Source organism: Danio rerio, chromosome 13 (genome assembly GCF_052040795.2).
Source record: "Danio rerio strain M-AB ecotype USA chromosome 13, GRCz13ab, whole genome shotgun sequence".
Lineage (NCBI taxonomy): Eukaryota > Metazoa > Chordata > Actinopteri > Cypriniformes > Danionidae > Danio > Danio rerio.
Genome location: NC_141033.1, coordinates 42332967 through 42350477, shown reverse-complemented (window position 1 = coordinate 42350477; position 17511 = coordinate 42332967). Strand labels below are relative to the sequence as shown.

Below are 17511 nucleotides of genomic sequence, written 5' to 3'. Positions count from 1 at the left end.
TCAATATTACGAGGATTTCAAGAGGTATTTTCACCTTTGTAAAAGCAATTTTAGTATTAGACTTTTTAAATGCATTTGTGCTATATTTGATGTCAGACTCAATATTTTATAATTGTGCAATATTTTGAGACATGTACACTTCCTGTAAAAAAGTTTGGAGTCATTTTAATTTTAAAATAAGCTTCTTCTGCTCACCAAGGCTTATTTAATCAAAAATACAGTACAAATTGTAAAATAGAGAAATGTTATTGAACTATAAAATAACTGTTCAAAGGTAGTTTATCATTTAATTTAATCATTTATTCCTGTGACTGTAAATATGAATTTTCAGAGACTCATAATTCTTCAGAAATCTCTTTTATTTTCTTCTTAAATATACTCTTAAATCTATCCATGTTGTTCGTTGTGTTAAATAATATCAATTATTATTGAAAGTTATTGCGCTTGACTTTTTAATTATAGTTTCAAGAGTTCACAGCTGTTGCTCGATACTAATTGCAGGATTGGCATGCTGTCCCAGGGGAGAACCCTGTGCTCAGAGATACTTGAACCCAGGGCTCCCGCCTGGTCATGTAGAATAGAAGGGGGTCTGAGATCAGGTAGGTCTCTAGAGCTCCCCCTGGTTATGGCGGAAAGGGGGAGATGAGGTGGACGGTGGAAGGGGGGTTTCTTCAACAATGAATATAAGGGAGGTAAGAAAAACTGGGCAATTTATTGGAGGCTTGGATTTATCTGATCGGTTTATCCTGCCCCTTTTTGCAGCGCCGACGACAGAATTTTGCAAGCTCAACTCTAGTGTCACTGCAGCTTAAGAAAGTTGCTTAAGTCTTTGCAAGTGGTTGCTAGAGTAATCACAGTGATTTCTCGGGTGTTGCTATGTTGTTGTTAAGGTAATCTGGATATTTCTTTGGGTATTCTAGTGTATTTAATTTGTCAGTGTTCTAAGTAGAAAAGCTTAGTTCAAACAGAATATAGTTTTTTGACAGATTATTAGGGGAAAAAAAACATTTAAAACTAAAACCCTCATTAGAAGCTAACAGTATGTTCACACAGCATGAATTTATGCTTTCAAAATGAGGATCACAGAAAGAAACAAATGAAAGGATCAGGAGATGCTTTTTAAAATCTGAACTATTTTTACCAGAACACTCTTTTCTTAAAAACACTCATTATTATCTAGAAATGTATTGTTGAATGCTTGTGAATTTGTTCCAAAAAGCAGTGCTTTGATGGGTGTAGCGGTGGCGGTTTAAAGCGGATGAATTTAGACACACAACTTCTCAAAGAGGATTTAAAGGCTTCTCAACCAGGATTTTTTAGCATGCTGACAGTTCAGCAGCACACAGTCAGGATGCTAAAAATCAAGAATGAAAAGTCTTTAAATGTATCCCCTTCATTTTTAATACTGCTAAAAATGACAACACAGAAAATAGAGTAAAACTCAGTAATTGACCATAAATAATGTGTAAACACGTTCATTGGTAAATGTTTACAAAGAAATTACAGACTGAATTAAAGATCACACTTAACATTACAATTTCATTACTGAGTGGTAATTAAAGAACCCCTATTTTGCATTATAAAAGGTCATATTTTGGTTCGGGGGTCTCCAACAACAGGCTGATATGCATGCAGTACACTTTCATTGTCTTATAATATGCATTTTTTTTTAATCGAATTATCCCAATGACTCCCATATGATTCATTCAGCGATTCATTTGTTCCAATACCCCTCCTTTGCATGAGGCTGATCTGCGCTGATTGGTCCGATGACTCGGTTGTGATTGGTCGATTTGGTTCACCACGAGACAGAGAAAAAACGCCTACCACGGTGATGAAGTAGCACAGTGCCCAATGCAGGAATGCAATAAAGCAATGCCTCACCCCCCCCAAGTAATAACAAGGACACACATTTACCATTAATGCACACAGTGGCAAAAATTTAACTATTTTAAAAATTGACCGCGCTGTGGGTGTGCCTTAGCAAGTTCAGAAACGCATTTAAATTGTTAAAGGAAGAAGCACATGTCACATTTTCAACGTGGTTTTGGATGCAATATGTAAATAGCCCATGAAACTTTCACCTCACAGATACAGTATAAGCACTGATCTATAACAGATATGTGATTACAAGTCTGACAAAGTCTCATACAATAGTCCCTGCTGCTCTTTCCTTTAATAACAAACGACAAACTAGTGCCGGGTTGCAGCATAGGCTATTTTATTAAAAATTGGAAAAATGACAGGCAACAAACACAGCACTAGGTTGGCTATGTTGTGAAAATTAACTTTAACCTTTTATTCCCCGCAGCCGAACCTCCATCCGTCAAAGACTGTCATCTTTGTGTCATGATCAGTCCTGTGATCCCCCGCTCTCCGCTAGTGTCTGAAGGGAAAGGCATGTTTACGTTTTATCCAGCACTTCATATTTGGTGATGTACCGAATGCATTCAAGCTAAAGGTCCGAACCCAACACGATCATTTATCCGACTGAGTTGACTAATTTGTTAAAGAATCAATTGATTTAAACGTGATGCACTTTTCAATCACTTAGAGCTGTGTTACAAACTGCATGGATGGTCATTTTCAAAAACCCTTAATAGGGGCTTTTTAATGTTTTTACTAACATGAAGTTCTGTACGTATTAATAAACAACACTTCTACAGCATTATTGCTCATAATTCAACATTATCCAAATCCATACTTAACATTAATTATTGCACTAGGTTAACATGAACTAACAATCCATGACTTTATTTTCAATAATTAATGTTAATAAAGATTAACAAAGGATATAATATATGTAGTTTTCATAGTTTGTTCATGTAAGTAAATACTTTAACTTGTGCTTCCCAACCCTGATCCTGAAGGCACAGCACTAACAGTACACATTTTCAACTTAAATATAAGTTACTCTGTCTTCTATTTGTGTGGGTTAAAGTTATTTACAGGTTCGCAGTTTAAAAATGCATGCTCTTACTCTTCTTCTTCTTCTTTGGTGTTTTGCGCAACACAATATTTCCGGTTCAATGAAACGCCAATTAAAATCCCCCAAGCCAATTCGCTTGTGGGGAAACTCAACAAATGGTAATAATAAAAATTTACAAAGCGATGTAATACTTTCGAAAATCACAATCACAATAGATATATCCAAGCCAAATATCCGATGGCCAGAAAGTGATAATTTTTTTTATAAATTGTTAAAATATTGGTGTGTGTGAAGCAGCAGGTCCGGAGACTGTTGTTTACACCATGGTATTATATTAAGTTTACTTTAATGTGTGATTTGACTAAAAAGAGGTCATAAACAAATATTTTCTCAATTCAAATGAGGGACAGCTGGAGCCCGAAAATAGTATTAAATGTATCACCAACAAGTTACGACTTAACAAGCAGATAAGAATGAATCGCATGTAAGCCCACCTCCACGAGAGCTTTGTGTCAGAATTGCAAACCTAAATTTGTGAAATGTAAACGAAAACTCTGGCAGCGCAATAAAAGCTGCGTTTCTCGAAAGCGAAGCAGAAAGTGAATCGAACTAATAATACCTTTTTTTTGAAGACAGTGTTTTTTTTTTTTTGCCATTTGCTTAATTCTTTTATATTTTTCAAGTGTTTTTTAAGTGGGTAATGTATATTTGTGTTTGTTTTTGAAAACGTTTAATGTGTTTTATTTGGCGCAAAACAAATTCTATAAAGAAGAAAACCTAAAGTTAATAGTCAGATATGGGAGACATCCAAATATGGGAGATATGGGAGACCTCCAGGAACAGGGTTGGGAAACACTGCATTAACTAATACAACCTTATTGTAAATTGTTACAAAATTAAAGTACTACACTAAATTGTATTTTCTTCAAAACATTCACCAATAATACTTTTTAAAATTTTATCTTGCGCACTGCATTGTTGGTTCTGTCAGACCAGTGAAAGCTGATTGTAAGTGATCCATGCACAGTGATTTGAATCATCTTTGCTCACCCGAGTGAGATGTGGGTGGTGAGAACAGAGAGGTGTAGTTGCAGTATGTGTTCATGGTTGCTACAGAATGACAAATCAACTAAATGAAATGAACAACTTCCTAGCAACCAGTCTTCCAATTTGAGATCCCATGTAACCATCAGAGACTTGTATTTCTCATCTATACGATGTAGAAGATGATGACAGTTGCCAGATTTTGATCAAAACAGACAGCGGTGTCACGTTGTGTGACGCTGGCATGCTGGTAGACTCAAAGTATTTTTCTGCCAAACTTGTTGCTATGATACCTTTCTGAATGTGGCTGCTAATAGATGTACTTTTGACCCATAGCTAAAGTGTTACTTCATTGATATGAATAGTAAGTTTTACTACAGTAAGTCTCTCACGCTTTCTGGTAATTTTGTCTTGGACCAGCGTGACACACTACACCAAAATAATAATAATAATAATGTAAAAATGAATAATATAATAATAATATAATAATTTATTCGTTTTTCTTCGGCTTGGTCAGGTATTTTTCAGGGGTTGCCAGAGCAGATTGAACCGGCAATTATTCTGGCATATGTTTTACACAGCGGGTGCCTCTCCAGCTGCAACACAGTACTGGAAACAACCATACTGTTATGATCAACAGCAATCTAATTACACACACACACACACTATTAATGAACTACAATTCCCAGCATGCACCTTACACACACTGGTTCCTGTTTCCCACTGAATACATACAGCCGGAAGATTATTACGGATAATTATGGAGTAGACGTCTCACGTCAGCGCGTTCTAGTTGTGAACACACTCTTTCAGGTAATTTTCCTTTTGCGTTTACACAGTGCAGCATTTCGTCGAATTACTGGTAATGTGACTTTTCTTTCCGCAAATTGGCGGAACGAATTTAACGGTATTTTCAAAAAGGGCCTGTTCACACATGATCATCCCTTTCTGTAAAATTGTCGGTAATTATTCGGAAAGGTTTGTATGTGTGAAAGGGGCTCCACAAGTAATAAGAGTTCTGTGATGCCTGGACTCAACATTGACTAAGTCAGAAAAAAACATATAATATGAACAGGTACGGTTTTGACGCTAGAGATGAAATTTGACCTGAATGTGACCAATTTTTTACCGTTTAGAAATTTTTTTAGAACCAAGATGAAATGGCTACAGTATACCAGTTTTAATTCCTGTGTTTGAACAAAGGTGCAAAAGCACCCTAAAAGTCTAGTAAACAATCTCTGTGTGTTTATCTCAATCTAACCTGCGGCATTGTCCTGGCCTGTGGCTATTTAGAATGGTCACCATGGTAACAAGTCCCTTGGTGTCTTCCAGAGTGTCATCTGAAAGATCAATCCATTTGCTTTCTCTTTCCTCATAAGATGAAGAAGGGCAAGCAAACCCAGGGGTGAATTTTCATCTCCACATGCGCTGACCTTCTCTTGACCCCCATAGCTGTTCAGTAGATCAGTGTGTGTGTGTGTGTGTGTGCCAGCAGGGCAATTTTAGCTGCACTCAATTGAAACTTTATTGTTTGTTTTGATGCTGAAGAGCCTCATACTGGCGATTTATATTGGTGGATGTTTATGAATTATGAATGCCTTTTTTGTTGTGCAGATTCAGCTCCGCCCACCTCTCAAACCACAGAACCACCCCCTCCCACATGGCAGCCGCTGGCCAATAACGGAGAGGCAGGGAAATACTGTTGTTTGTGTGGCGCCTGGTTCAACAACCCACTGATGGCACAGCAACACTACGAAGGCAAGAAGCACAAGAGAAACGCGGCGCGAGCAAGATTATTGGAACAACTGGCTGGCAGTCTGGACGCCAATGAAAGCACAGGTCAGTCTTTGGTCATAGAAATGTTATGTGGGTAAACATTTTGGAACTGTGGGAGATGTTGCATTGACAATGCAATGGCAAAACAAAACAAATCAAAACTAAACTGACAAATAAATAACTTTATAAACTCACCGGCCACTTTATTAGGTACACATGTCCAACAGCTCATTAACTCTAATTTCTATAATCAGTCAATCAAAGGGCAGCAACTCAATTCATTTAGGCATTTAGACATGGTCAAGATGATCTGCTGCAGTTCAAACCAAGCACCAAATGGGAAAGAAAGGTGATTTAAATGACTTTGAAGTGACATGGTTGTTGGTGCCAGACAGGCTTGTCTGAGTATTTCAGAAACTGCTGATTTAATGGGATTTTCACACACAATCATCTCTAGGGTTTACAGAGAATGGTCCGAAAAAGAAAAAAATATCCAGTGAGGGGCAGATCTGTTAGTGCAAATGCCTTGTTGATGCCAGAGTCTTGATTTCTGCTGCAACATTCAGATGGTAGGGTCAGAATTTGGGATCGACAACATAAAGCATGGTTCCATTCTGCCTTGTATCAATAGTTCTGGCTGCTGGTGGTGGTGTATTGGTGTGAGGGATACTTTCTTGGCACACTTTGGTCCCATTATTAGTAATTGAGCATTGTGTCAACACCACAGCCTACCTGAGTATTGTTGCTGACCATGTCCATCCCTTGATGACCACAGTGTACTCATCTTCTGATGGTTACTTCCAGCAGGATAACTCGGCATGTCATCATGTCAAGCACGTATCATCTCAGACTGGTTTCTTGAACATGACCATGAGTTCACAGTACTTAAATGGCTTCCACAGTCACCAGATCACAATCCAATAGAGCACCTTTTGGATGAGGTGGAACAGGAGATTCGCATCATGGATGTGCAGCTGAAGAATATGGAACAGTTGGAATATTTCCAATACCTTGTTGAATCTATGCCACAAAAGATTAAGGCAGTTTTAAAGGCAATAATTATTATAATGGCCATATAATGTAAGTGTTTATAACTATGAAATAGAGGCTTTACATTTCTCTGGATTTATGATTTATATTATGTGTTTGAGCAAAATGAAATTATTAGATTTATTCTGTAAACTAAAAATGGCTTTTCTTCCAAATGTATTTGCTTTTTTGTTGTTGTTGGTTATTTTGTTTAGATATTTTGATGTTTTTAGATTTAGATCGTTCAAAATAATATTTATATTTTATTTTTTTTAAAAATATACTTACATTTTTTAATGGTAATTTGGAAGAAATGTTATCAATACATACATTTACATAATAAAACAAATATTAGCATTTGTTTTGAATTTATTTTAAGATATTATCATATATATTAGTGTTTTATCAAATCCATAATCAATAAATCCTGAAAAAGATAACATTTTACATGGTTAAAAAAAGGTTCAAATTTTAGCTGCAAAAACACATTCAATTATCATTTTATTATATATATATATATAATTAAATTTATTATAGGGCGAGCCAGTGTTTGTGTGAATGTTTCCCAGAGATGGGTTGCGGCTGGAAGGACATCCGCTGCGTAAAAACTTGCTGGATAAGTTGGCGGTTCATTCCGCTGTGGCGACCCTCGATTATTAAAGTGACTAAGCCGACAAGAAAATGAATTATATTTATTTTAATATTGAGAAAACAATAGATTTTACCCAGTTCTCTCATAGAACCTAAATATACTCACTTAAAATTTTATCATTCATTATTATTCAGGGGTCGCCACAGCAGAATGAACCGCAAACTTATCCAGCATATGTTTTACACAGCTGATGCACTTCCAGCTGCCACCCAACACTGGGAAACACTCATACCTTCTCATTCACACACATTCAATACTGGAAATTTTAGCTCACCCAATTCACCTATAGCACTTGACTTTGGACTTGTGGGGGAAACCGGAGCACCCGGAGGAAACCCACACCAACACAGGGAGACCATGCAAACTCCACACAGAAATGCCAATTGACCCAGCCGAGGCTCGAAACAGCAACCTTCTTGTTTTTTTTTTATTTTTTTTTATCTAATTTCCTCAAGTGAATAACTACAACAGCCAAAATGAATGCAAGGAAATTCAGAGTCCATGTATTTTGTACCACTTATGCTGCTTTCATACATGCAGATTTTTTTTTTCCAGTCAAATATCTCCCCTCCTTCTCCTCCCCAATCCTGTCACTGTCTTTGTTCTCTTCAGATGCATATTTCACATTGATGTAATCACTAGACATGTTAGTCATACAGTGTGTGATCCAGGTATCCTGACAGATCCCATAAGTCAGTTCAAATAAACCGTGAGTCACATTGCGGTAGTTTCTCATGGGTTTGAACAAGGTTGAGTCGAGTATCGCCTTCGGAAACATCTCAAGAACCAGATCAGTACGCCTTGAAAGTTACTTTCCCCAAGGCAAATTAGCAAAAGGCTTGTCACATGTCCTTAGGAGCTACGTACGACTCGAAATGCTTTGATTTTGATTCGCCTGCTACTAAAATGAACAAGTCAGTCTGATTTTGGCTTGTTTTGTGCAGTAGTTATTTATAGAAGGAATTTGCAGCATTCTTAGTACATAACCAATAATAGGAAAGAAAACTGAATCCTATAAAAAAAATGACAATTATTATTCTTTGTAGAGCCCGAAAGAAGTTACTGCTGTTTCGATCTAAACAAGTGAGACTACAAAGTAAATCTTAGCACATCATTTCATTTGCTTGTTTTCCTGCTTGCTTGTGGATTTGTTCATTTGATGGTACTTGTGCATTCCATAAAAGTGATGTAGAGGGTGACGAAATAAGAGATAAGGGTCTCCTTGTGAATAGAACATGCTGTAAGTTTTCACAAGAAACACATTGGAATGCTTGTTTATATAAAAAAAAAAACTAATGGTTCAATCAAAAGCACAAAACATGATTTTAAATCTTTCAGTATTGCCATAATTCATCCAAATAATTTTGTTCCAAAACCTCTATGGAAGGTGACATAAAATAAAATATTTTTTAGAAAAAAACAATATAGTAGGTGTAACTGTAAGATGCTGGACAATGAAGGCTCCATGTGCAGTTTATTAAAACGCTTTAAGACTCAAAAAGTTAAGGTAACTAAAACCATTTGAGGAAACCGATTGCAAAAAAAACATTTAAGTTCAAAAAGTAATCCTAAAGAGTACAGTGAACTATTATTTCTATCTATTTGAGTAAACGAAGCAATTTGAGCACAGTAAAACCCAATAAATAACGGAAACTTAAACCAACTGAGTACTGTAAAACCCAATAATTTAAGGCAACTCAAACCGTTTGAGGAAAACGATTGCTACAAACCATAAAAAACTAATCTATATGAGTACTGTGGACTTACTCCATTTAGTTTGAAGTAATGGGGTATTTAATTATTGGGGTATTAAACTTACTACCTTCAACACTGGGTTCAAAACTCTTTTCAAATGAGAAGAATTAACTTTCAATCACTTTTGAGTTAACTACACTCATTTTATTTGATAAAGCTGACTGTTGGGTTTTACAGTGACCGGTATGCACCGGGCCGAATCAACATATGAATTTCAGTGCCTTATTTTGATGCCATTGGTGCTGCGACAAGGACATAAGAAGCATCAAGAGGTACATCAAAGGCACACATAGGTACGCATTCTGTCACATCATCTCTGAACATTTAATTCCAAACACCGTCGCTTAGACTAAGTGTTCTAGCTATATTTTACAAGCAAGAATTCGGACACAGCAACGTGCAGCAGATGCTTTACAAAAGTTGTGTGTGAGAGGGGAACACATCAAACTTAATAAAACATTTAAGGGATCGTGGAATCAATTTAAAGGCAGAGGAATGTCTTTGACAGCTTGTAACATCATCTGGTACTTTCACTGTGTAGGTTTCCATGAACACCCGATATTACATGAAACTCTGGAGGAAAGGTGGATAGCGCAGTTACGCAATGACATTAATCAATCTATGTGCTACAGCATGTTAAACAAATCACGAAAAGAGCATTCAAAAAGCAACACATGTAAACACCTTAATCATATTATTGTCTTATTCAGATTAAGGCAAGCCCCAATCGTAGAAAAAAAGGTGTTCCCTGATTTTGATGACAGCCTTTCCACTGGTTAGAAGTAAACTAATGAAATGTTAATTGCATAATGCAAAACTTAAATTAATGTGAACAAACAAAAAAAATGATCAAAAGAAATATATTAACCCAAAAATATAAAATATGAATTGAGGAATACTTTAAACTTCAATTATATTGTTGAATTAAAACGATTAAAATATAAAAAATTTTGTCAAATAAAATATTTTTTTTGAGTCATACACCATAATTTTGTGGCTCAAAAGTATCGGTTCAGGCACTGGTATCCAAATAACCTCAAACTACACCCCGCCCCGTCGCAGCAGCAACCCGCTTGCGAAAAATACACAGCCCCGTTTACACTAATACGTCTGAGCTCCAGCGGTCAGCAGGTGCTTCGAGCAAAAAACCCGAGAGAGCAGTGCACATCAGACAGTTTATCAAGAATGTACCGCTGGATTGCATCTTACTATAGTTGTTAAACATGACATTTAATTAATTTTCTGTCTATCTAACGACTCTTTGGTCTTTTGAATCAATCAGGTAACGTGTCACAAAGTCAGTGCACTGCTTCAATCTTTCGCTTTCACGCTTGTACTTAATTTTAGCGAAAACCTTAGATACTGTTGGCTGGTTCCTGTTGGTTGTATACCTTTTTACCAACCAAGTTTGTTGACGCCATTATAACAACACAGATTGCTCTGCCTATTAATCCCAGAGTCCCGCAGAAAAAGTGACTGACAGGTGGTTATTTGTGTGTAACTTTATTTATTTATGATTTGGTTATGGGTAAAACAAAAACCATGCAGGTCAGGTAGTTGAAACGGTAGGCTACAAATAATGAATTCATCATAAATGAATGAATTATTCATAAATAATTAATTAACCACTGCCTATGATGGCGATGCCATCGTCCATTGTGATGTTTCACATTAGACATCGTATACAGCAAAATTAATCAACATCTTTCAACCCTACCAAACACAAAACAACAATGCCAAAGTTACAAAGAATGAGAGAAAGAAAGAAAGAAAGAGAGAGAGATAGAGAGAGAGAGAGAGAGAGAGAGAGATAATCGATGTGTGGAGGTAGAAAGCCTAATGTTCTCTTAAATACCAGCAAACTGATAAGTCCAAAAGCTAATCTGAGCTCTGTGCTCATGGGACATCAGTCACAGTGAAGAGTATTGTCCAAAAGAGCCTGTGGAAACAAGCCATAGCTCAGCAGCTAACTGAGATTCTGCATCGCCGGAGATAGAAACGCACAAATCACAATGTAGAGGATGAGCACCCCAAGAAACCATTCATTATTTTTAACCGCTGTTCAAAATCCCATCTGCAAAGTCCATCATAAAGTCATGCGTTTAAAGGTTTTTTGGGGGGGGACCTCTTGCACTTTTACAGAAGCACATATGAGTTTCCCTTTCAATGCAAATCCACAGGAATCTGCAGTTGTTGTTGGCCTTTGTCAAGTCTGGAGGGAACAAAATGAAAATTGTTTCATCAATGCTTGCTTTCTGCATAAGAGATAATCATTTTCCCAGTCATGAGACAGCAGGGTGCCCTTGTCGAAAGCTTTTTTACTGCGAATGACATTTCTATTGAAATATCAGCAGAGATGCTGTTGATTAGAAAGCCTTTCATCAAGGTGTTCTCACTCGCAGACTTCACATCTCTGTTCTGCTGCTGTTAGTTCAGCTTTATCTTCAACTGTCCAAAATCTCTCCAAAACTATATTGTCCTTGGACCCAAAGGGATAGCAGTTTGTAATGCTAGATAATGTCAGTCGCAGCTTAGTTGCTGTAGCTTATGTAAATGTGGTTATAATTTAGCCCAGGTGGAATGTGAGAGCATTTTCACATTATCTAATTAGGGCAAAATCTGCTGAATTTTATTTAACTACCTGTTTTAAAAGAACACTCCACTTTTATTTATTTATTTATTTATTTTTTAACTTTAGGCCAGGGGTCACTAAACTTGTTCCTGGAGGGCAGGTGTCCTGCAGATTTTAGCTCCAACCCTAATAAAACGCACCTGAACAAGCTAATCAAGGTCTTACTAGGTATACTTGAAACATCCAGGCAGGTGTGTTGAGGCAAGTTGGAGCTAAACCCTGCAGGGACACCAAGCCTACAGGACCGAGATTGGTGACCCCTGGTCTAGGCTCAATCTCCTAGAGTTAAACTACTTTTACATTTTTTTATCCATTTAGCCAATCTCCAGGTCCCCAGGTCTTACTAATAGTGTAATCTAATGCAATGACCTACGATTAGCTAAGCTTAAAGTGCTCCCGCCAGACTCAGAGATCAGCTGAATAGATTTAAAAATAGTAAAACTCATAATGTTTAACTCTAGGGTAGTTGTAAAATGAGCTTATTTTCAAAAATGTGGAGTTATTGATGGATGGATGGATGGATGGATGGATGGATGGATGGATGGATGGATGGATGTTATGAGACAAACAGATGGATAGACAGACGGATGGACAGACAAATTAATAGATTGAACTATAAAGCAGTGGATGTATGGATGGATGGAACTATAAAATGATGGATTAGTGGATTGACAAATGGAAAACAGTGGATGAATGGATAGATGGATGGATAGGTGGATGGATGGATGGATAAATTGAACTATAAAATGACAGATGGGTGGATGGATGGATGGACAGATAAGTTAATGAATGGAACTATAAAACAGTGGATGTATAGATGGATAGAACTATAAAATTATGGATGGATGGATGGATGAATGAATTGATCTATAAAATGACAGTTTGGTGGATGGATGGATGGATGGATGGATGGATGGATGGATGGACGGACAAATGAATGGATGGAACTATAAAACAGTGGATGTATGGATGGATGGAAATAAAAAATGATGGATGGGTGGATGGATGAATGGAACTATAAAACAGTGGATGTATGGATGGATGGAATTATAAAATGACGGATGGATGGATGGATGGATGGACGAAAGGAATTATAAAACAGTGGATGAATGGATGGACGGACGGATAAATGGATAGATGGATGGATAAATTGAACTATAAAATGACAGATGGGTGGATGGATGGATGGATTAAGACAGATAAACAGACATACAGTGATTGATAAATAGACAGATGGATGGACAGACAGACAGCTAGTCATAGGTATAAATGGACGGAACTATAAAACAGTGGATGTATGGATGGATGGATGGATGGGTGGATGGATGGATGGATAGATGGATGGATGGGTAAATTGAACTATAAAATGACATATGGGTGGATGAATGGATTGATGGATGGATTAAGAAAGATAGACATAGACAGACAGAGAGATTGATAAATAGACATATGGATGGATGGACAGAGAGACAGATAGCCATAGGGATAAATGGACGGAACTATAAAACAGTGGATGGATGGATAGATAGATAGATGGATGGATGGATAGATGGATGGATGGATGGATGGATGGATGGATGGATTGATGGATGGATTAATTATTTAATAAATTTAGTGGACAAAATAGTAGACAATAAGTACAATGTACTGTAAATTCAAATGTGCAAAAATCTAAATCTAGATAAAATGTAGTCAAAAATAGAGGACAATTCACAAGACATTAACGAGCAAATCAAGACAAAGGCAGATTCAGCTTGAATCATGTATTTAGCATATATTGTTTTTCAATATTAATATATTAGGAAATTAAAAAGGCAGCTTTAATATAATAGTTTTGTATATTTACCTGCGGCTCACCCCCTCAATCAAGTTTGGTTTTTGGCCTTTCATAAGAAAAAGTTTGGGCACCCCTGCTTTAAACACATGGTCTCAAACTCTGGAGGGTCACAGCTTTCCAGTTTAGCTCCAACCACCTCCAACTCACACCTGCTTAATAGTCTCCAGTAATCTTGAATATCTTTATTAGTTGGATCAGCTGTGTTTGACTAGAGTTGGAGTAAAACTGTGCAGAGCTGCGGCCATCCAGGAATCCAGTTTGACATGCTCCTGTTTTAATTAAGCCACAAGCTGTAAAGACTCCACCCTCTTCTGTAAAGGGGCCAGGGCTCATTTGCATTTACAAAGACACACATGAAATAAAAGCATGTTTCCACCCAAAAACTGCCATTAAGAGCATAGTATAATAAGTAATCCATGTGGCATTTTGAACTGAAGCTGCACAGATCTGCACATTCTGGACACTTGCGACTTAAACTTCACCTTGTAAAAAAGGAAATAATAGCTGCCCTTTAAAAGCACACATACCCACAGTCCTCTGCTCCTCATTCTCCGGTTCAGCCTCAGGTTTATTCATCGGCTAGGCAGCTGTCAAGGCTTCTTTCGGCCTGTCCTCTCTCATTCATCATCCTCATTAACAGCCTGCACACGAACACACCGAACATGCAACATACACACACATGTCCCATTCTGAAAGACCGTAAAAGATGGAGAAATGTAAAAGTGCGGCTGCTTTTCACAGACACACAGCTATTCATTATCTGTCAAGCTTCTCATCAGGTAGAGAGAAAGCCACTGCTAGGGCTCATCTGAAAGGTGACTGCTAGCGGATCCCGGCCCTGACTCTTGGCTATTTTCGTGGAGAACACTTCAGTGTAATTGCCTTCCAACTGAGGCTGTATTTTGTTGCTGAGAAAATTGGAGCGCAGCACAGTCCTCTCCTGCTGCAAACAGGTTTTCATTTCCCCCTAAACAAAAAAGCAGGGAGAGTGACGAGCTTTAGGATGTAAATACCAGCTCGGCGCTCGAGAGCCTCCTGCCATTTGGTGAAAAGGAGGGATATTGAAAGTGCAGCGATTTGCCCTGTTTAAAATTGCAAGAGCAGTTTATGTGCTTCACAGAATCTGTAAATAGCCAAGGACGAGCTGACATCATCTTCCTGTGTCGTTTGTGTGCAAGATTAAAATTGACATTTATTTTGTATTATTACCGTCGTGAATTTATAAGGAAATCTGTGATGAAGCAGTGATAGAATTATATGGGGCAGTATTCATTTTCATAACCCAACGGATATGGTCTCAGTTGTGAACGGATGAATAGACAGATATGAATGCTACATACATTATGTATGATACTGCCGGAGGAATTAAATTGGGAATTATCTTGATGTGTGAATTTGGTAGTGGCGTGGTTCGATGATTATTATATTTGTCATGACAAAAATTTATTCCAATTAGTTTTAGGCTTCTGTAACCCAGATCCATAATCTAGCTAACATAAGTGATTAATTTATTTATCTTATGATTTTTACATTAATATTTAGGAAGAAATAGAAATTTAAAGAACAACTGTCCTGTAAATAAAAAGGGATGAGAAGAAAAATAATAAAACTCCTGAAAGACTTTTAACCTGAAAGGCAGGAGGTTAGCTCCGCCTTAGCTACCTAATTATTTACTTAATTACTTAATTATTTACTTAATAACTCAATTAATAAATTACTTATTGAATTGCATAATTAGTTAAATCACTTAATTACATACATACTAGCATACTTACTTGCATACATACATACATACATACTTACACACTTACTTACATACATCCATTTTTTACTTACTTACTTATTTACTTACATACATACTAGCATACTTACTTGCATATATACATACATACATACTTACACACTTACTTGCATACATCCATACTTACTTACTTACTTACTTGCTTACTTACTTACTTACTTACTTACTTACATACTTACTTAATTACTTACATACATACTTACACACTTACTTGCATACATCCTTACTTACTTACTTACTTACTTAATTAATTACATACATACTAGCATACTTACTTGCATACATACATACATACATACTTACACACTTACTTGCATACATCCATACTTACTTACTTACTTACTTACATACATACTAGCATACTTACTTGCATACATACATACATACATACATACATACTTACACACTTACTTGCATACATCCATACTTACTTACTTACTTGCTTACTTACTTACTTACTTACTTAATTACTTACATACATACTTACACACTTACTTGCATACATCCTTACTTACTTACTTACTTACTTACTTACATACATACTAGCATACTTACTTGCATACATACATACATACATACTTACACACTTACTTGCATACACCCATACTTACTTACTTACTTAATTACTTCATACATACTAGCATACTTACTTGCATACATACATACATACATACTTGCACACTTACTTGCATACATCCTTACTTACTTACTTACTTACTTACTTACTTACTTACTTACTTACTTACTTACTTACTTACTTACTTACTTACTTACTTTACTAACTCAGTCCCAGGGCCATTTATATTGAAGTTGATATGTAGCTGCACCATATTGGTGTTTCGTAACATCTAGTTTTTATGGGGTGGGTTGTTAGCCCACTGCTCAACCCTTAACCCGGAGGACCAGGACATACACACATACACTGCGGTCAATTTAGTACAGCACGTCTTTGGACATGCAAACTTCAGAACATGCAAATTCCAGCTGGGGCTCGTACCAGAGACAGTGATAATCACTGAGCCACCATGCCACCTTCATTGATTATAATGAACTGTAATCCCATCTCAGCATTGCATATCCTGCGATGTGACTATTGTGTATAAAGTATAAATATTAAAATTACATTTAATTAGCATTTTGTGTCTGTCTAGTGATTTTTAATTATGACATCAAATGATTCCTGTTCTAAATCTGCCTTACAAGAATGTATGGGTATATCCTACACTGAATGAAATCTTTTACGGGTGTTTTCAGTATATTAATAGACTAGAAATAAGTCATAAGCTGATGTTTATCAGAAGAAAACGGTTCCCCACAGTCAAATTCCATCTCATTCAATAATACATTTCCAGACAATCCTCAGTTCGTATTTACATGTTTTCTGACCTACTTTTCAAAGTTTTCCTATTTTTAACGAAAGACACGCACACTTTTGGCTGAGTTCTAATTGAACACTTGAATCCGGAGTAAAACAGCACCAGTAATCAAGTCTTTCTGCCTGTCTGATTGGGCACGATTAATAATTTAGTGCAACTGTACTAGTGTCTCGTCTTTTCGCTTGCAATTTCCCGGGTGAGAGAAGAGAAACTGATTGATGGCCTATTGTCGGAAATAAGTGCGACCTCTTTTCCACGAGCCAGCGGTATAAGCAGCGAACTTTAATCTCCCCCCCAGTAAACATTCATTGAGCCACTTCTCTTTCCGTCTCTCCTCCTCTGTGCCTCTTTTGGCATCTCGCTCGGTTTAATTAACCAGGATTAGAGGCCACCACAGTGTCTACCAATGCTGCTTTATGAGTACCACACTAAGAGGTCATCAGGGGTCTGACATGAAGGAAAATCCCATCACACGGTGCTTTTTACCAGCAACAAACACTCGGTAAAGCTACTTATCAAGTCTGAAGGCCAAGTTTTACATGTTTAATCTCAGCTACTGATATAATAGTACGTTTACATCTTTAATTTTGTGCTAACTGCTAATTCCTAATTAACAGACACGGTGAAGCAGAAAAAGCTTATAGGCTGTAAAATTGAAGCCGCCTGTAAAGTGTTTTATA

At 36.9% G+C, this 17511-nt stretch overlaps 1 protein-coding gene across 2 annotated transcripts in view; it reads left to right on the top strand.

Moving 5' to 3' along the window:
* Positions 1 to 17511, top strand: part of zgc:171482 — a 175993-nt gene that overhangs the window by 105059 nt on the left and 53423 nt on the right. Inside the window, 1 exon segment of one of the 2 annotated variants that reach the window (NM_001442162.1) lies at positions 5588 to 5812. Coding sequence (NP_001429091.1) covers positions 5588 to 5812 — 225 coding nt within the window. 2 annotated transcript variants of the gene reach the window in all.